This window comes from Phacochoerus africanus, chromosome 1, assembly GCF_016906955.1.
Source record: "Phacochoerus africanus isolate WHEZ1 chromosome 1, ROS_Pafr_v1, whole genome shotgun sequence".
Lineage (NCBI taxonomy): Eukaryota > Metazoa > Chordata > Mammalia > Artiodactyla > Suidae > Phacochoerus > Phacochoerus africanus.
Window position 1 is genome coordinate 109,607,145 of NC_062544.1, and position 20,308 is coordinate 109,627,452.

At 45.7% G+C, this 20,308-nt stretch overlaps 1 protein-coding gene across 1 annotated transcript; it reads right to left on the bottom strand.

The window, feature by feature from the left end:
• Positions 1 to 11,187: 11,187 nt before the first annotated feature.
• On the bottom strand, positions 11,188 to 17,864 carry LOC125122977 (C-C chemokine receptor type 1). Its single transcript, XM_047772024.1, has 2 exons — positions 17,519 to 17,864; positions 11,188 to 13,807 (listed from the first exon to the last, which is right to left on the bottom strand). Exon 2 carries the CDS (start codon positions 13,738 to 13,740, stop codon positions 12,676 to 12,678), a length of 1,065 nt encoding a protein of 354 aa, XP_047627980.1. The 5' UTR covers positions 13,741 to 13,807; positions 17,519 to 17,864; the 3' UTR covers positions 11,188 to 12,675.
• Positions 17,865 to 20,308: the final 2,444 nt, after the last annotated feature.

Genomic DNA, 20,308 nt, shown 5'->3' on the forward strand with positions numbered 1-20,308 from the left:
TGGTAAAGCTACACTGAGGGCCAGGTTTTCCAAAATATTTTCCTTTCTGTGCAGGAAGAAACCTTACTGTCACAATTAGAAACTTGAGACTTATGGGTAGCTTCCCACGTGCTTGCTCCATGGGCACTCTCTTTGAACTCCTGCTGAGGCTCTGCACCCTCTGTCATCAAGACTGGCCAATACCCACCTCCCAGATGAGGAAACAAGTGTTGAAGAGGAGGTGAAGTATTGTCCAAGGTCAGAAAAGTGGGAATTGAATTTGAACTTGAGGGTAACCTAAAGGAGCCCTGGTGTCAACTGTACCCGAGTCCCCCCACCCCCCCACCTCCCCACCTCCCCCCTCACCCCACCACTGTCTTTCCCTTTTTCACAGGCTGGGGTCAAAATTGTGGTTATAGTTTTACCTTTGCTAAGTTAGGTTTATCAAAGTCTAGCATTCCTGGCTGTGCCATTGACATACTCTGTGAACTTTGTTCCTTTCACTTGTGAAAATGAAACAAGGAAACACACCTCCCACTGTCTTCCCTGCTCAGCCGGCTGTCATGAGATGAAGTTGGAAATCGCGCTGCTGTGTAGCCTGTGAGATCAGCAGTCAATGTGACCGCTCGTTAAAACGATGAGATACGGGAGTTCCCATCGTGGCGCAGTGGTTAACGAATCCGACTAGGAACCATGAGGTTGCGGGTTCGGTCCCTGCCCTTGCTCAGTGGGTTAACGATCCGGCGTTGCCCTGAGCTGTGGTGTAGGTTGCAGACGCGGCTCGGATCCCGCGTTGCTGTGGCTCTGGCGTAGGCCGGTGGCTGCAGCTCCGATTGGACCCCTAGCCTGGGAACCTCCATATGCCGCGGGAGCGGCCCGAAGAAATAGCAAAAAAAAAAAAAAAAAAAAAAACCGATGAGATACTCAGCAAATGCTAAATCATAATTCATGATGAACTGTATCGGTTTTAAAGCAAGGTTTTAAGAATGGGCTCCTTCTGCTTGTCTTTTCCTCTGCATTTTAAACTGTAAATGGAACACATTTCAAAGAGAGAATTTGTCTCTCCTGTGCTCTTGGAAATCCTGGCTGCAGTGTTGGGTGGATGGACATGCTTGTGTCTGCCGGGTCCTCTGGGTTCTCTGACTCTGTGCCAGAAGTTGACACTTACAGGGTCCCTGAGAGGAGGGGAGGGAAGATAGCCATGGCTTTGTGACTCATAGGCTCCCATCCATCTTCTTGAGGCCACTTGGGCAACGCCAGGCAGTTTGGAAGAACAGAGTCCCCACAGAGCCGCAGCCTCCAGCTACCAAATGCTTGCATTTGGAAGATCTCCAGCAGTGCCCGTCTCTAGGTACCCACAGAGTGTCTCATTGGTACACTCAACCCAATTTGTTGTTAGACTCCCCGCCCAAGCTGGGTTCACAGTCATAGCAAATGGCAATACCCTGAGTAAACTGCCACACAGACAACTTCATGTCCTCACACTTATCTAACGTGCTGCTGTTTCTTCTTCCTAAAGACCCTTGGCTCTGTCCTAAATGCCACTTCCCTGTGTTGGGTCCCCATCATTTCATCCCTTGAGGGCAGCCTCCTCCTGATAGAGTCCCTATCTCCGGTCCTATCCTCTCTCAATCCTTTCTCCAGCCAGATGATCTTTCTAGGATGCACATCTGGACAGTCACTCCCAAGTTTAAGACTTCCTTACTAACTGGGGAAGGTCCTAGCCTTCATTTGGCTTACAAGGCTTCTGGAGGTCTGGCCCCTACTGGGCTCTCCCCTCCTCGCTCACCCCACCCCACCCCACCCCACTCTGTGCCTGCCTTTGTGGGCTACTTTCAGTTCCTAAAACAGCCAAGTCCCCTCTCACTTCCAGGTCTTTGCATCGGCTGATCTGGGACAGCCTTCACACCACCCTGCAAACTGACAAATTCTTCTTTGAACCTCATTCTAGAGTTACAAAGCCTTCGCAGATGTCCTCAACTCTTGCCAGCTGGTGCCCTTCCTTCCGTTTCGCATAACAGCTTTATTGATATATAACTCACATGTCATATAATTCCCCTGTATAAAGTGCGTAGAATTCAGATTTTTGGTATGTTCTCAAAGTTATACAACCATCACCAAAACCAGTTTTAGAACATTCTCATCATCCCAAAGAGAGACTGTTTACCTATTAGCCATCGCTAAGTTCCCATCAACAGCCTTCCACCCCAACCCTAGGCTTAGGCAATCACTCACTAAGTCTACTTTCTATTCCTATTCTGGACATTTAGAATAAATAGAATCATACACTAAGTGAAATTTTGTGACTGGTTTCATTCACTTAGCCCAATATTTCCAAGTTTTCTCCGTGTATGAGTACATTTTTTACTACCAAATCATATGCCTTTGTATGGATGTACTGCATTACTTACTCATTCATCTGTTGATGGATATGTAGGTTGCTTCTACTTTCTGGCCATTATGAACAGAGCTGTCCTGCTGACGTGGGCTACTGTGAGGATAAGACAGGCTTATGTCTTTCTGAGCCCTTTTTAATTCATTAGGCACCTTGCAAGGTAGATTTATGAGGACTGATCCATGGCAAGGAAGGAAAACATCTGTACCACTGGACGTGTCCCTTGGACGTGACCACCTGCTTTTCCCTGGGGCTGCCTCCTTTGTTGCTGCCGTGAAGACTGAGCCTCTGGGACTCCCTTCTCCAGGGAAGGCCCCAGTGCCTGAGCCATCTCTCTGCTTGTTGATGGAGGGGACACTGGAGCCTTCTGGGGTGGCTACTGGATCTGCCCCTTGGCATAAGTTACATACCTGCTGAGTAAAGGTTGAGTACCAAGCCCTCTGGCAGACACCCTGATGGACATAGGTAGGGAGAAAATGTGATCCCTGAAAGCACAGAGGAGACAAGCTGCACACAAACACTCACACACACACAGACTCAAAGATTCTCACACACCACACATACACACACTCACAAATACATACACATACACATATATACACCAATACAGATATGCCTTCACATACTTACATATATGCACATATACAAATGCATCTAGTCGTACACTCAGAGAGCAGCATTTACACATACATATAATTACAGAAACAGATACAAGTACACACAACTATACACACACACAAATACACACTCATACACATATGTATACAAAGACACTCATTCACACACATATGCTCACAGAAAAGTACATGCAACTATACACCTAACACATACTCATGCATACAAATATATACCTACTCACAAAAAATGCACAGTATGCACATATCCATACATGCACACACAGACACACACTGGGTGTTATGTGTTAAGTGACAACGTGAAGTCAAGGGGATCTGGGAGAGGCTTTTGAAGGAGAAAAACTAATAGTCATTGATGACCTCTTACATTCCAGAAAATGTACATTAATTATCTGCTTTAATTCTTTAAAAAGCCCAATGAAATACTGTTGTAGGAGAAAGATACCAACCGGTAGAGAAGAGGAAAAGGAGACAAGAAAGGTTACCTCTGCAGTGAGGATTTGAAGCCAGTCTGCCTGAGGCCACAACGTGCCCTGTGTGCCAGCTGAGTCTGGGACAGGTGCCTGGAGGGATGGGTGGAGGTCAGGGGAATACAAGGCATTCCATGGGGAAGTGGGAAGAAAACAGAACTGATATTTATACTTATTTTTATATAATACTTCTACCTTCTTTTGGTGTTATCCCATATGGAAGCTACTAGCACAGCAGAGCACTATGTTATAGTGAATCAGTGGACATTCACATGTTAGAGGTAGCTAACAGCAGAGACAGGTGCTGCCTACTCTATTCTGCTGGCTCCCTTTCTGAGGAGAAAACACCTGAGCTGTGCGGGACAGGGACGAAGCCTGGAGTATCCAAGCACCTCCTTCTTCCCTTGACTGCTTTGAGTTTTGTCTGCATCACCTTTCGTGCCTCTGCTTTCCCTTCTCCCTGAGGTGACCTCTCTGCAAAGGGGCTCTGAGCTGCTGAGGCTTCTCTACCCTTTCACTGTGCAGGAATCGAAACAACATAAAGATGTCTTTCCAAAGAACATTACATGTTGAAACAGAGAAAGTGAGAGCAGATAACAAAACTAACATTGTGGAAATAGTTACAGTCTTGGTGGTCACGGTTCCTGGCCTTTATCCAGACGTGCTAGTGCAGCTTTCCTGAGTCTCCTTCATTTAGTCTTTCCCAGCAAGTCCCACAGAAGCCTCCTCTTTTTGCTCTTTGCACAGCCATGCACACACAGGCCAGGATTCATGACTTCCTGTGCTCTGTACCCACCACTCTCTCGCCCCAGGGGCCAGTGAACCTTAAGCTACTTCGATCTCTACTGCATGGATCTCAGGCTTCCTCAAGGGAGAGGAAGTGAATACAGTTCGGTAATGCCTATCAGAATTTTTCATTCTCTTACAGTGACTATTTCATATCAGTTTACAGATTTATGTTCTGTGTAGCATTTACGGTTTGTCAATTTTGAGGGAGAGAACACAGGTTAGGAACTCAATGTGACAATGAAGATAAAAAGGATCTTGACAGACTGGGTCACTGAACTGAAATGAACTAGATGAGATTTAAGAAGAAAGTAAATTCATGCTGATACCTAACACATCAGTCATGTACAAGAATTAGAGGGTAAGATCTGTGATGGGCAGCAGTTCAGGGAAGACTGCTATCTTGTGACTGGACCATAAGTGGAAAGGTCTTATCTTACAACCAGGTCAATCAGAACCAACTGTGTGACACTTGCCAGATATCTGCTAGATTGTGTGATTGTAAAAATCTGATTATCTCTGGGCTTAGGAAACACGTGGACTCTACTCACCATGAAGAGTAGAGTGAGTAGAATCTACCACAGAGTGACTCTACTCACTCTAAATACCTGGGAAAAATCAAAGGGATACTATGGATAAACTACCTCTGGGTTAAACAGACAACCAGTTTGAGGACATAACCAATGAGTACCATAGGTATAATCCAGCAGCCCCTTTACCCTAAATAGCTGGTCAACTCCTCTAGATATGAGTGGTGAGAAATAAGGTCTCAGTTTTAACCATGATCTTTTGCCAGATGCTCTTCTGTTCTCAGCATCTGCTGTCCAGTGCTTAGGTCTCAGGCTGGTCAGAGATTGGCTGATCCTGGGCAAAGGCACCCTCTCCTCGTGAATACACGGAAGAAAACAAATTCTCACTGGAAAAACTCAAAAGAGGCAGATGACCTTCACAGATGCGTGTTTTGCAAATATTTTCTCCCAGTCTATCTCTTGTCTTCACATGTTCTTAATGCTGTCTTTCAAAGTGCAAAAGAATTTTGATGAGGTCCAATTTTTTTCCATTTACAAACTATGCATCTAGGGAATCTTTGCAGATCAAAGTCTAAAGATTTCCTTTTGTGTTTTCTTCTAAAAGTTTAATTGCTTTATCTCATATCTAAGTCTATAATTCGAGTTAATCTTTGTGTACAGTGTGAGGTGAGGGTCTAAGTTCACCTTCTTGCCTGTACAAAACATTTTTCTATAATGTTAATGTTGATAATAACAATTTTCCACTTCACAAACATACTATAAATAGTGGGATCCTGATAAGTGTTTAACAACCGTCTCTCAAAAGAAATGAACAAAAGCAAGCAAACAAACAAAAACCCCGAAAAACCCAACGGCCCTGATGTGTAACATTGGCCAGTTTCCCTGGTGTAAAAACTCCAACCATGTCCAATTTCAAGGTACCAATGTTACATAACTTACCATGGAGCTGGGAAGAGACCTCATAATTGGTTCTTATGAACTGCTACACGGCGGCTAAAGTACATTACCCAATCTATTTAACCAAAACGCCAGAATTTGGGGGGTTTTTGTTTACATCTTGTTTTTCCCGTTTACTCTCAATATACAAAAGTTCCCCCACAAAGCAGGAAGAAGCAGTCTATTTTATTCCCTTCTGTAAAAGAAACCTGGTCCCTTGGGGAGTTTGAGTTCTCCCTCCTAATGAGCACAGCTATGGGCAACATCCTTGCAGCCTTTCTGTGGTAACATTTAGTAACAGCTGTCATTTTTACTTTTAGGACAAGTCATGCCCTTGCTTCCTGGTAAAGGTAAAGAAAACTGAGTTTTGACAAAACAGAAGTACGAAGCTGCTTGAACTTCCGCAATTTTGCGAAGATACATATTCGACATTTAAATTAGGGAGGTGACTTCCCCTTTTCTCCCTCTCTGGAACCAAGTATGGAATTAAGCAAATGCTGAAGAGCCAAATAATTGTCTTGAAGGGCACTGGAGTGATGTCAAGTGTGAATGGCCACAATGTGTCAGCTTCCTGAAGACATCTGGGGCACCGAAGTAATGTGAGGAAATTACTGGAGTGTGACACCATTTCAAAGAAAATGCACCAAGCCTTCCTTTTGAGGAAAACCTTGTAAGAAGTGAAAATAAAAAGAGGGGGCCACACAGGATAGATGCTTTTCATAGATAGCAGTTATTAAATCCACACAGCTCTACCCACATTGTGACCAGGTGGGAAGAGGCAGAGGCCTGGCAGATGAGGAGGGTGAGCGGTGAGAGTGTCAGAGGATGCTGGGCGCCAAGCAGGGTGGGGATAAGAGAGTTTTGAGCAATTATCACTACTCCACAAGGCTTTACCCCAAGTCTTTATAACCACCACTAATTAAGATACCCCTTTTGATTTAATATGAAATGTTGGGCTCGGGGAGAGAGTACAGTGCTTACCCAGGTCTCCTGGTATTTAGATGCCTGTCTTTTAAACGTGTGTTTCACAGGTGCGCTGTGAGTCCTCTCCTGAATAGAAATCTCCTACTCGGTATTTTCTCGTGGCTCCTGCTCTAGCCCATCTCCCCACTCATCCACACTCCCGACACTGCTCCACACCCCCTGCCCCAGTTCAACTTGCTCCCAAACACACTCAAAGTCTGCCCAGTGTTCTGCACTTTCCAGAGGGTGCTGAACTTCTAGGGTTTTAGTCACATGACACTCTCATCCAGGAATGCTGATTCTACCTTGTCCTTGGAAGAAACCTCTGTTGCTCCTTCTCTCTCTCTCTCTCTCCCTCCCTACTCTCCTCCTCTCTTCCCTTTGCTCTCTCCTTTCCTTCTTCCTTTCTTTTCCCAAAGGATAGTTTTTCTTACGATGTGCTCATTTGAAGAACTGGGATGTGCTCAAAGACTGTGCAGAAGAAAGTAACCACCAATGTGTGCTCTGCATAGCATCCACAGAGTTAAGCTGGAAGGACATTTCCCAGAAGCCCCTGCCTGTAAGGGTCCAGGTGAGTGTCTATAGGAGAGCTCAATAGTGTGTGATTTGCAAGGGTGAAGCAACAGCTACAATGTTGTCCTTTGAAGGTGAAAGCAGTTGTCAGTCCGTGGCTCATAGGCTCCCCTTATGGGTGCAGGTGCAGCACCTAGACCCACAGCCACTGCAGGTCCACTGCTCCTGCGTCCTGGGCCATCTATGCATCAACATGGTGAAAGTGCAGCTTCTCCTGTAGGTCAGTCTCTGCATAGTGTGTCCTCATGGGGTCTAGTGGTCCTCCAGTCACCTAGAGGTTGGCCTATAGAGACTTCCCACCACTCAGAGTTAGATGTGGAGGCGAGAGTCTGCACAGACTCACACACCAGCTCCTATACAATTCAATTCCCAAACAAAGCCCTTATTACAGAGGTTCCCAAGCTTTCTCAGTTCATAGCACCTTTACTGTCCTCATACTTAACTTTTCTCAGTACCCCTGGGCCAAAAGAAATACCAAACAATTCCACTCATTAAGTAGTTACACCAAACAACTGAAGGATATTTGTTTATAGCTGTTTGAAATGAAATATATATATATAGAAAGAAAATGTACTATTTGGTTTTATTTTTAAATTGTCAGTACCAGGGGGATATGTACAGCTTTTGGGTGTGGCTACACCTCTCAAACCTTGGAATCTCACTGGACACTGCCACCTGTACTTCCCGCTTCACTGCTTCATATCAAGTCACCAGAAACCCGGCTTTGCAAAGAAATGATAACTTTGAAAGGCATATCCTACAAACTAATATTGAAACCATGAACTACCTCCAACTAGTATTTCCTGTGGTGTCCAAGAAATCAATGTTATCAATGTATGGCCCTTGAAAGTTGGCAACAGTCCACAGCACCCCTGCGAGTTCACTATGGCTTCTAGGGCATCTCAGTACACAGTTTGGGAACCATGGCTTTACCTCATGTCATCAAACCATGAATGATACACGCAAAATTTCACAAACATTTTGGATAAATGCTCTTCCTGTCTTTGTGTTCTGCATATATACTATATAATAGGAACCAGAAAAGTTCTGCACTTTTCTTTCTTTAGTTAATATTATAAGCATATACACATATCAATAAAATTCTTTAGAAATCATTCATGTGTATCATATACCATATTTGCCACCCACAGCATATGGAAGTTCCCAGGCTAGGGTTGGAATCAGAGCTGTAGCTGCTGGCCTATGCCACAGCCACAGCAACTTGGGATTCGAACTGGGTCTGCAACCTACACCACAGCTCAAGGCAACACCAGATCCTTAACCCACTGAGCAAGGCCAGGGATCAAACCTGCATCTTCATGGATGCTAGTCAGATTCATTTCCACTGAACCAAGATGGGAACTCCCAATACTTATTTTAACCTCCTCTGTTACTAAACTTCCTAAGTGTATTTCATTTTTACTATTATCTATCAATATTTCCTTAAAATCTTAGATTCCTAGAAGCAGTATTACTACATGCATTTTAAATGATCTTTGTACCTATTGCCAAACGACTTTTTAGAAATACCACACTCACATTTCCATCAAAAATATATGACAGGAGTTCCCATTGTGGCACAGTGGAAACAAATCTGACTAGGAACCATGAGGTTGCAGGTTTGAACCCTGGCTTCTCTTAGTGGGTTAAGGATCCGGCGTTGCCGTGAGCTGTGGTGTAGGTCATAGATGTGGCTCAGATCTGGTGTTGCAGTAGCTGTGGTGCAGGCCAGCAGCTGTAGCTCTGATTAGACCCCTAGCCTGGGAACCTCCATATGCCACGGATGTGGCCCTAAAAAGACAAAAGACAATAATAATAATAATAATAATAATAATAATAATAATAATGGTATCTGGAATAACTGCGTGAAAGGAAAATCCCAATGATTTTCCTATTGATTTCTAAGGCTGCCTTATATGTTCGGGGAGTTGACATCTGATATCTTTGCATTAACACTTAGTTTGCTCCTTTTTTGGGCAGGACAGCATTGTACTGCATACTTTATAATGTGTGTCAATATATAAGCAGGAAAATTTCTCCCCTAGTACAATACTTTCCTGTTTTGAAATGTGCTTAGAATGTTTCACCTGACTGTCTCTCCAAATGAGTTTTTGATTTGGTAAATTAAGAGCCAAAAACCATACTTCGGGGGAATTCCTGCTGTGGCTCATGGTAATAAACCCAACTAGTATCCATCAGGACAGAGGTCTAATCCCTGGCCTCACGCAATGGGTCAAGGATCTGGCATTGCAGTGAGCTGTGGTGTAGGTGGCTCAGATATGGTGTTGCTGTGCCTATGGCGTAGGCTGGCGGCTACAGCTCGGATTCAACCCCTAGCCTGGGAACCTACATATGCCATGGGTGTAGCCCTAAAACAAACAAAAAACCACATACTTAGGGGGTTGAACAAAAGCTACAAAGTAATTTGGTGCTGGCTTTTCAAGTCTCTGGCCAAGTATCATTTTATTGGCCCTCTTCCTCTGCTGAATGACCACCTCCATGGCCCCTGTCCTCGTGGTACTCGGGAAGCTCCAGTTCACATGTGGGTGGCAAGTCCTTCTCCCAGTAGTCTTGGTACCCTTGGTGTCTGGCTCAAGGAGCTTATACCAAATGAATGGATTAATGAATACAGTGGGTGGGTAGTGGCATTTGGATGGAAGAATAAACCAGAAAAATGGATAGATGATATTTACTGGCAGCCCCTTCTTTCCCCCCTTCCCATATCCCATTCCCAGGACTCAGTTTCCTCTTGCTTTCTTGAAACAACAGAGAGCAAGAGATACAAGGTTTCTATAATTTAGTTGTGTCCAAAACTTCTGCTGATGGTTTCAGAACATCTCACAGCTCCAGGCATGCAGGGTCCCTGTGCTTTAAATTATCCCAAAGCCTTGGCACAAGGAAGCCGGCCCACCCACCTGCGGGAGGATGGAGATGCTCCAGGTGGGGATGGGTAGTGTGCCTGTGAGGCTCAAGGTGGGGGGCAACTGACCATGGAGGCATGTCAGGGGCACAAGGGCATCCTGAGTAACTCCTTCCTGCTGCCAGGAGGCACCATGCCCAGGGGTGGGAACAGAATGGCAGCCCTACCAGCTCCCCTTAAACATACTTGTGCTCCTTTCCTGCCATCCAAATTTCACTGTTTTGCCACTGCTATCACAGAGAGTGAGAATGGGGAATGAAGGGACCAGAAGAAATACTGAGCAACTGCAGAGCAGGACAATCCTGCTGTGTCCAAATGCTTACACAGCATAGAGATCTGACTGCACTGAATTATGTCTGAGCAGAGTGACAGCTATGGACTTGAAAATCAGTTTGCTTTTTTCAAAATTTTATCCAAAGGATTTCACGATAGAAGGTGTTAGTTATGCATTGAGTTGGTGTATCTTCTGAAGTGGCTAATTAAGAGGAAGTATGAGTGTGCCAGGGAAGGAAATGTGAAATCAGCCAGCATCAGGGTTTCTCATCACTCCTGCCAAGACTTCTCCTAATCTTAATACAACCACCGTGAAGTACTGAAGGGGGATGAGGCATCCTTTTTGCAATTTGTTTTCAAATGGTTCTAGAGAAAAAAACCACTATCTTTATATCTAATTTGTCTGCCTTTTGAGGAAGGAAGAGAGAAAGAGAATGGGGGATTTAAAGCAAATGTGATTAAAAAGCTGTCAACAGGGGATATGGACATACTCCATGCTATGCATCCATCCTTGCACCTGTCTGCTGCACTGAGCCAGCAGCTCTGTGAGAACCGACATCTCTCCTGCATTCATGTCTCCCAGGGCTCAGAGAGCTCGCTTTGAACAAAGCAGGTCCTCAGCCACCATTGCTGGACTGAGCTGATTTGTGCAAGCCATCACGGGGAAATGGGTGGAGTAATTAGGGTGCATTCCTGCGGGAGAATTCACTGTAGGCATCAAAACCAATGCTTTAAAATGATTTATTCTCTTGGGAAAGTGATCCCAACCTGCAACTTAAGAGCACCAACAGAAGAGTGAGTACAGCTGAAGTCCATCTTGCTTATAAACATGAATACACACAGGAGAAAAACAAGCTAAAAAAAATACATCAAAGTAGTTATCTTTGGGTAGTGGGATTAATGAATGATTTTCATGTCTTTCTTCCTCCCCTTTGTGTTTTCATGCTTTCCCAGAAAACAATTTTTGTTACTGGAAAAACGATTTTTAAAGAAATATATATCTGAGGGAGAAGGGAAGAAAGACATGCTTGGACAGGAGGTCCTAGGTAAGAGCTAAATGTTCAGGACCTCTAGGGTAAATAAATTTCTCTGAGTTAAGGCCTCCTCTACCTCCTACATCAACCGAGCCCCCACCCTTCCTGGAAGGCAGTACCCCGCTGCAAACCCTGGCAGCTTGCATACTGGGTTGTGGTTCTGCTGATGGGTCCAAGGTGGCAGCCAGAATGCTCAGCCGTACAACTAGAAGCCTTGGATGGAGAAACAGAGGAAGAAAATCAACCCTGTCTCCTTTTGCCTGTTAGTAATTTCTGCAATAAAGCTGCCACATCCCTCAACTTTCAAGGAAGGGACGTTCTGAAATATTCAGAAAGAAAGGAACAGTAAAAGGAATGACTCCTTCCTCTCCATGGCTGCTTCAAAAAGTACAGCATTTTTTTGGCCACATGCTGAAGTTCCCAGGCCAGGGACTGAACCCACACCACAGCTGCAACCCAAGCCACAGCTGTGACAATGCTGGATCCTTAACTCACCACCGAGCCATGAAGAACTCCAAGAAATATAGCATTTTATCCATTTGCTCTGTGTCTAGCCCACTGCCTGAACTGTTTGATTTTAGTGAATATAAAAATTCTCTCCAAGGGCTTTCTTAGTTTCAGCACCAACAGCAGTTCCCTAATCTTATTATCCGCTAGGTGTTAAGTTCTTCCATCATGAGTTCTAGGCTCCTCAGGATTTCCAAGAGCCTAAACCTTGCAGTGGGGGTGGGGCAGGTAGAAGCGCCGCCGGCTCCTGATTGGCTCCAGGCTCATAGTAGAGTCATCTATGGAAATCAGTATTTCTAAGTTCATGGGTGATTGGGGGGGGGGGTAGGGTTGGCAGGTGCTAAGAGGCTTGGTTTACAAGTGTCAATGTTCACAAATATGAGCTCTTGTTTGGGACCAAACCCCTCCCTGTTATCCTTTGTCCCAATCTTCTGGAATGTCCTATTTCATTCATTCATCTCCTTTCTACCAAAGTAAAGTTCACAGAGGAAACTCAAGACTCAGAAGTGATTTAGCCTAGACCACCTTGAAGCTCTTTCAACCCCACGTGGCTACAATTCCATGCTCTATCAGGCCTCAGAATCTGGTCGGGAGAGCCAAACTGCTTCCTCCCCAGCCATCATGCCCGGCAGGGCACTCTGGCTGGGTCCTGGGTTAGCCTCTAGGGGCCTGAGTCAGAAGCCAGCAGAGAGTTCGTGCTCCCCTGTGGAGGGGGACATGGAGCTGGCCCTCTCCAGCCTCTCTGTGGAGAGGAAGGGGAGCCATTTACCCAGGGGCACGGCCACCAGCCGATGGAACAACTGCCGTAGATACTTGCGGAATCTCTCCCCGACAAAGACGTAGATCACAGGGTTGATGCAGCAGTGCGTGTAGGCGATGACCTCTGTCACTTGTATGGCCAGGTCCAGCTGTCTGCTCTGCTTACACTGATCGGTGAACAGGGATTCTTGGAAAGCAGAAACAAACACAGTCAGATTGTAGGGGGTCCAAAAGAGAAAGAAGATGATCATGATGACAAAAATCAGACGCACAGCTTTGGATTTCTTCTCATTTGGTCTTCTGAGCAGAATCTTTATGATCCCTGTGTAGCAGATGATCATGACCAATAGAGGCAACACCAGCCCCAAGATGTTCATTTTCAGAGCCTGGAACCGTTTCCAACTTGTTAGGTTTTCATAAGGAAAATGAAGGCTGCAGGTGAAGTGATTGAACTCCCACTGGGTCTTGGAAAAGTGGAAGCCGGGGACAGCAGCCAAGATGGCCAGGACCCAGACGACAATGCTGGTGATGATACCAAAAGTGATGGTCCGAGCCCGCAGGGCAAACACGGCATGGACGATGGCTAGGTACCTGTCGATGGTCAGCAGGATGATGAAGAAGATTTCACTGTACAAGCCAATGAAATAGAGCCCAGAGAGCAACTTACACATGTGATCGCCAAAAATCCAGTCATCCTTCAGCTTGTAGTCAATCCAGAAAGGCAGTGTAAAGAGGAAGATCAGGTCAGAAATGGCCAGGTTGAGGAGGTAGATGGTGGTCATGCTTCTGAGCCTCTTGTACTGCAGGAGGACCAGGACCACCAGGATGTTGCCGATCAGGCCAATGACAAATACCAGGGAGTACAAGGGCGGCAGCAGCTGGGCCCCAAAGGCCCTCTCCCGTACCTTCTGGCATGGGGTTGAGCCCTCATAGTCGTATTCTGTGGTTGCATCATAGCCCTTTGAGGTTGAAGTTTCCATCCTGGATTCTCCCACAGGTCAAAGGAAATGGTTCCTGTATTTATGTTGCTGCTAAAGGCAGTGGGCTCTGGACAACAAAGATAAGGCAGGGATTATAAGTTTTTAACTACTTGACAACTGTTTATCAAGTGCCTACTGTGTACCATGCTTGGGAGGCACTGTTGAGCAAGGGAGACCCAGGTCCTTTCTGCCTTCGTGCAACCTGTAGTCTACCAGGGGTGTACACAATACACAAAAGGTGTGCACACATCACTCATTCAATTGCTTTGGCAATGAGTGTGGTGAAGGAAAAGTACAGTAGACAGAGAATACAAATGAAGGGAGGCCTTGTCACACTCTCCATGACCAATGCTTTCCGACTGCTTCCTATGGACTTGGCACTGGGCTGGGTATTAAACAACTCTGGAGGGGGAACCATTATTGTTCCCTGTTTTAGAGGTGATGACACACAAATTGGAAGTGGTAAGGACACAAAGTTGATGAGAACAAGCGTTTGAGCTCAAACCCAGGTGTGCACCAGGCCCATTCCTGAAACCACCTGGCTTTCCTGTCCCCAATCACAGAGCAGTGACTCTGCACTGAGGGGTCCCTAGAAGGGTACTAGAAGGAAAATAGACCTGGCTGAAAGTCACAGAGTTACAAATGGACCTTCATGGATTTGGGAGCTAAAAAGATTCTCAGCCAAGGGTGATATAGTGCCCTGGGAGCACATGAAGATGTGTATTTTTGTTTTGGTTGCCACAAAGACCAGGGGACACTACTGTCATTTGATAGGCAGGGCCAAGGATGTCCTGCAATGTAACAATTACCCTACCCCAAATAGCAATAGTGTTGCCATAGTGAAATCCTGGAAGGCCAACCCACCCCTTAGTAGATGAGGACACTGAGAGCAGCAGGGTGGGTTCAGCCTGCCCCTCTCACAGGGTCCTCTGTAGTTACACAGGTAACTGCAGACGTCCCATGAGAGCCATGAGGAGTACTCAAAGAACAGCACAGGCTGGGAGGACAGGGGTGACTGGTAAGGAGAAAAGGGGGCTTGGGGGAGGAAAGGCTCTGAATAGCCCCAAGCTGGGAAGTGGCCCACAGTGACCAAGTAGAGGCCAGACTTCTGCTGAAATGTTTCCAGATTTTTTTTAAACAGGGTTTCCATGATACAAAGACCAGAAACCCCAAAACCCACTTGATAGCTTGCCTTTGAAGAACTTCCCTCAGTCCCTGCTTTTTAGCACTGCTTTCCAGCCTTTCCAATCACTTAAAAGGTGCCTCCTCAAAGGGAGCATGGGCTTCAATGTTACTTATCAGCTGTGTCCTGGGTAAGTTAACCTACCTCTCTGAGCCTCAGTTCACCTTCTATAATGTGGAAAAGGAACTCTTACCTTGCAGGGCTACCATAAGGCAATGTCTGAGCCATCCCCTGGAAACCGCTGGACCCTCAGTAAATTTAGGGGACCTCCTTCCCTGCAGGGGCCCCCCTCTGAGGCCCAGCACCACCAGGAATGGCTGATGTACCCCTTTCCCCAAGTCCCCCTGATTTTTTTTTTCCTTTTTAGGGCTGCACCCATGGCATGTGGGAGTTCCCAGGCTAGGGACTGAATTGGAGCTACAGCTGACAGCCTACACCACAGTTACAGCAACACAGGATCCGAGTCGTGTCTGCAACCTACACCACAGCTCACAGCAACGCTGGATCCTCAACCCACTGAGTGAGGCCAGGGATCAAACCCCCAACCCCATGGTTACTAGTTGCATTCGTTTGCCCTGCACCAAAACGGTAACTTCCCCAAGTCCCCCTGAAATTAATCTGGAAAATGAATTCTGCTAGACAGTGATGGACACTGACAGCCTGTTCCATTGCACAGCACTTTGAAATTTCCAAGATGTTGCCATCAATCTGAACTGATTTGACCTAAACATCAATCAGTAAAGTGAGTGGTACCTACACTGTAATTCCCATCTTGAATATGGAGTCTCCAGTGTTCTTCCTTCTACACTGCTAATGAATGTTTCCCACTGACAAAATGTACATTTCAGTAGTGTCCTATGGAGATTAAGGGTAGGGGGTGTGGTGGGGCATACTGGTTAGGGGGACCATCATTTCCCACCAAATCCATCCCCATGGCTCACTCCTCCATCTCTGAACTTGCATAAACCCGATCAATCCTCTGGAAAAACCCAGGTTGCGAGTCACTAAACAAGCTGTGTTGACAATTTCTGATTTCTGCTGCCACTGCCATTGCTGATAGCTCGGCTTGGTGGGCTGGTAGGTTTACACTGCTAGCCACAGGTGGCACAGACAGCAAGGGGTGCAAGGTTGAGCCCATGAGCCCAGTCTCTGGGGAATGTGATAAAGGTGAAGGCAAAGAGAGTCAGCACTGTCAGGTGCCATTTGAGTTGCCTTCACCCCCACCCCCAACTCCATTCACTATTTTCCCAATTTGTCAGGTACCAGGCAATAGCTCCAGGGTATGATGCTCTTAAAGGGAGATTGGCTGGAGTGGGGCCTTGGAGGAGAGACCAAAGGACAGCGCCATGACATCTGCCAGCCCTGCTTTAGTCTGCAACAAAAGTCTGCCCAAGGGCATTATACCAGGGGTCAGCTGTAGCCTTGGAGCTTGACCCCTTCCAGGGCCAGCATCCTTTTGTCTGGGAGTTGGTGAAGTCTCTATGTGAAAAGAGAAAGGACAGTCTGGGATGGTAGAAGACATCCAGCCTGGCAGTGTGCAGGAGCTGGCTGGCTTATACTAACTCATAAGATACACAATAGCATGTATCTCTCTATCAGCTCTGCATTCAGTGTGCATTGGTAGCATGAATTCAACCAACAGGAATAGTTGCACATGGAAATTGGCAAACACCAGAAGTTAAGGCACTTTACTTCAGGAGAGTCAGCTGTTAAACATTTATAGCAGCCCAATGCCCCTAAGTCTGAACAGCCTAGAGTTGTCCTGCCAGAATGGGGACTAAAGGGTCAGTGAGTGGATGCAAACTGGGAATTTCTAGTTCTGAAAGTCTGGGACCCCCTAGATTTTATGGAGGGAAGGTTGAAGTAGATACCTCCAAGTATCCCCATTGGCCCTATATCTTCAGAACAAAATTTTGACCTGCCTCTTTTAAAACAGAATGAATGCATCTTAAGAGGTCACCTGACCAGCTCCCTGCCTTATGGTGGGTGAAATTCTACCTGCTCCAAAGATAGCCCACAGTCCTAATTTTGAGGATCCTTGGTTTTAGTCTTCTTAAGAAGTTGACTCAGTATCAATTCATCCCTGCATCTGCAATGTTTTTCCTAATTAATATTTCCTTCTTGCTACAATTTCTTCTTAACACCATGTTTGGGTTTGTTTACATGGGGGAAGTTTGGCAAGCAATTTCCTCTTGACTAGCTTTCTACAGAAAGTGCCTCCAGTTCCTTAACACTGGGCTGACTTTCTTAATCAGCCAGCAACAACCAATCGTTCAAGAAAGCATTCTGTTTTTAGTAAAAAACAAGCAACCAAAACCCTCCAAAAGCCAACAAAACCTACCCTATTTCACTGCTGAGCACCCAGTCTTATAAATGCACCCATCTTCATTATTACTATACAATGCATTGCCTCACAGAGGCATCGGGGGTTACTTAGACATTTGACTGGCCCTTGAAAAATTCCCCACCTTTGAGGAGACAGACAGGTAAACAAGTCATGATCTGCAATGGGAAGAATACGGTTCAACCTGGCTGCATGCAAACAACAGTGCCCGCAACAGTAACTGACAAGGCAGGAAGACAAGTGCCACTTACTTTGATTTTGAGGGATTGTGTCCACGAAGTCTTTGTTTCTGGAGCTTTTAGAGTCTCTGTGAACTCAAGGTTCAAGGTCCTGATTGAGTCAGAGGTTCTCAGCTTCCTGCACGATGATAAAGATAGACGCCAGGTCTCAGTCTTTGAGAACAACAAGAAGGGGATGTTCTTCTTTGTACTGTTGGATGTCCAAGAATGGCCACGGCACCCACCAGTGGTCAGTTCCTGAAGGCCAAGTTCACTCTGAGATTTTTTTCTGCTCACTCAGCTGCACTTCTCTCTGTGGAGCTCTGCCTTAAGGGGATTGGGTGGTGGGGTTGGGTGGAGTTGAGCAGGGCTAGGTGGGTGGTGATGAGATTTTCCCAGAACTTGTGAAGCAATTGCAGGGTGGGAGTGTGTGTGACATGGGGGCAGGGCACACAGCTCTTGCCCTCAATGAGTACTTTTTTTTTTTTTTTTAAGATTGCAAATAGAAGGATTTAAACAGGAACTTTGGGTCCCGTTCCTCAAAATGATCTCATGCATACAGCCCCAGAGAGGCAAGAGACCACTTCTCTTTGGCACCCTCTACTTGCCTGTGCCAGTGACTGCTCACCGTCCCTCTCTCAGCTCCCTGGTCTCTGCCACACAAACCCCACAGAGTGGGGTTATCTCAAGAAGCCTCTGGCCTGGAGGGAACACAGGTCTGTTGCTTGGGTTTCAGCTGTCACTTTCAATGCTGCACTCTTGTTGTATGCAGCAGTCCAACCGGGGCCACATTCAAATTCCAGCTTTCTGCTTGAGACATGGGTGGATTTCTAAGTCTTTTTAAGTCTTGGATCCCACTAAAACATGCTAAAAATCACACTAAATACTTACACTCCAAGAACTCATAAGGTCAGCCTGTATGGGAAAGTGTCACAGACTTCCTGGTACCAGGAAAAATGTGGGCTGGAGGAGGCTTCTTACGATTTGCCCCACAGCTATCAACACCCGCTCTGCGGCTGTACTCACATCCCTCTGCATTTCCATTTCCTTTTCTATAAAATGGGGGCTCTGGAACCTTCCCCACAGGACTGCTGCCAAGCACCTCTTTCAGAAATCACAAATGCAAATGTGTTTTGAAAATGTCACTCATACCTCCAAGGTTCAGCTCCTCATCTGTAAAATGACAGCTGTATACAGGTGCAATGTGCCAGTCAGGGGAACACTCCATCAGTCTTCTGGGGCTGGGTTTCCCTCGTTAGCAACCCATCCATGAGAGATGGTGGAGCAGGAGGAAGAAGGTAACTAGATGAACAGACAGCTCTGGGTGCGCCTGGAACTTGCCACCTGGTGCAGAAAGCAGGGCCTGAGGGGAGCAACAGGGACCGGCCACGAAAACCAGCCAGGCCTGCACTCAGATCTCAGGTCTACCTTTTACTGACTTTGGGTGTGTTATTTATTTACTCTCTTGAGTTTGAACGTCTCTTTCCTCTTCTGTGAAATGAGGCTAATAATACCACTTTATAGGAAGATTAAATGAAGAGATACACCCCCCCACACACACACCCACATCCATCTGAATGAATGATTCGGCATGGTGCTTGAGACATTAAAAATATCTGTCTTATACAGATGGCCACAACGGGTACATTAAAAGATTATTATTATTAATTATTAGAGAAATGCAAACCAAAACTAGGTACCCTCGCACTGGTCAGAATGGCCATCATTAAAAAAAAAAAAATCTACAAATAACAAATGCCAGAGAGAGTACTCAGAAAAGGGAACCCTCCTACACTGCTGGTGGAAATGTAAATTGGTGCCATAGTGGAGAACAGTATGGAGGTTCCTCAGAAAACTAAGGATGGAGTTACCATAGGATCCAGCAATCCCACTCTTGGGCATGTATGCAGACAAAACTATACTTTGAAATGATGTCCCTATTCACAGCAGCACTATTCACAATAGCCAAGAGATGGAAACAACCTAATGTCCACTGACTGATGAATGGATAAAGAAGATACGTACATATAGACAATGGAACACTACTCAGCCATAAAAAGAATGAAATAATGTCATTTGCAACAACATGGATGAACCTAGAGATTATCATACTAAGTGAAAAATCACAAAGAGAAAGATAATCCCATATGATGATATTACTTATATGTGGGATCTAAAATATGACACAAATGTTCTTATCTATGAAACAGACTCACATAGAGAACAAACTTGTGGTTGCCAAGGGGGTGGGGAGTGGCAGAGGTATGGATTAGAAGTGTGGGATTAGACAATACAAACTATTACACATAGAAAGGATAAACAACAAGGTTCTATTGTAGGTACAGGGAACTATGCTCAATACTCTGTGATAAATCATAAGGGAAAAGAATACAAAAAATAATGTATATCTATATATAACTGAATCAGTCACTTTGCTGTACAGCAAAAATTAACACAACACTGTAAATCAATTATACCTCAATAAAATAAATTTTAAAAACCCCGCCTGTCTTACTTTAGGCGCTCCCTCCCAGGTGCAAACCCTGAGTCAAGGTAGATATATTTGCAGGGGATCCCAGGAAACACTACAGGGAGGGATGGGGAAAGGAAGAAGCTAAAGAAGAGGACATTATAAAGTCATTGACACTGTGAGCCAGGTGCTCAGAGCTACAGGGGAACTCAAGGAGGGCCCTCAGAGTCATCCCAACTTCAGGGCAGTCAGAGGGGTGAGGAAACTGGGCATGTGTCCCTCAAATCTCCTTGCCCACCGAAAGTGGAGGGCTGCTTCTTGGGTACTCTGGCTTCTAGCCTCCCTGGATGTGG

Bases quoted from the DNA above. Each gene is read 5' to 3' on its own strand.
- LOC125122977 (XM_047772024.1), bottom strand. From the start codon at position 13,740: ATGGAAACTTCAACCTCAAAGGGCTATGATGCAACCACAGAATACGAC.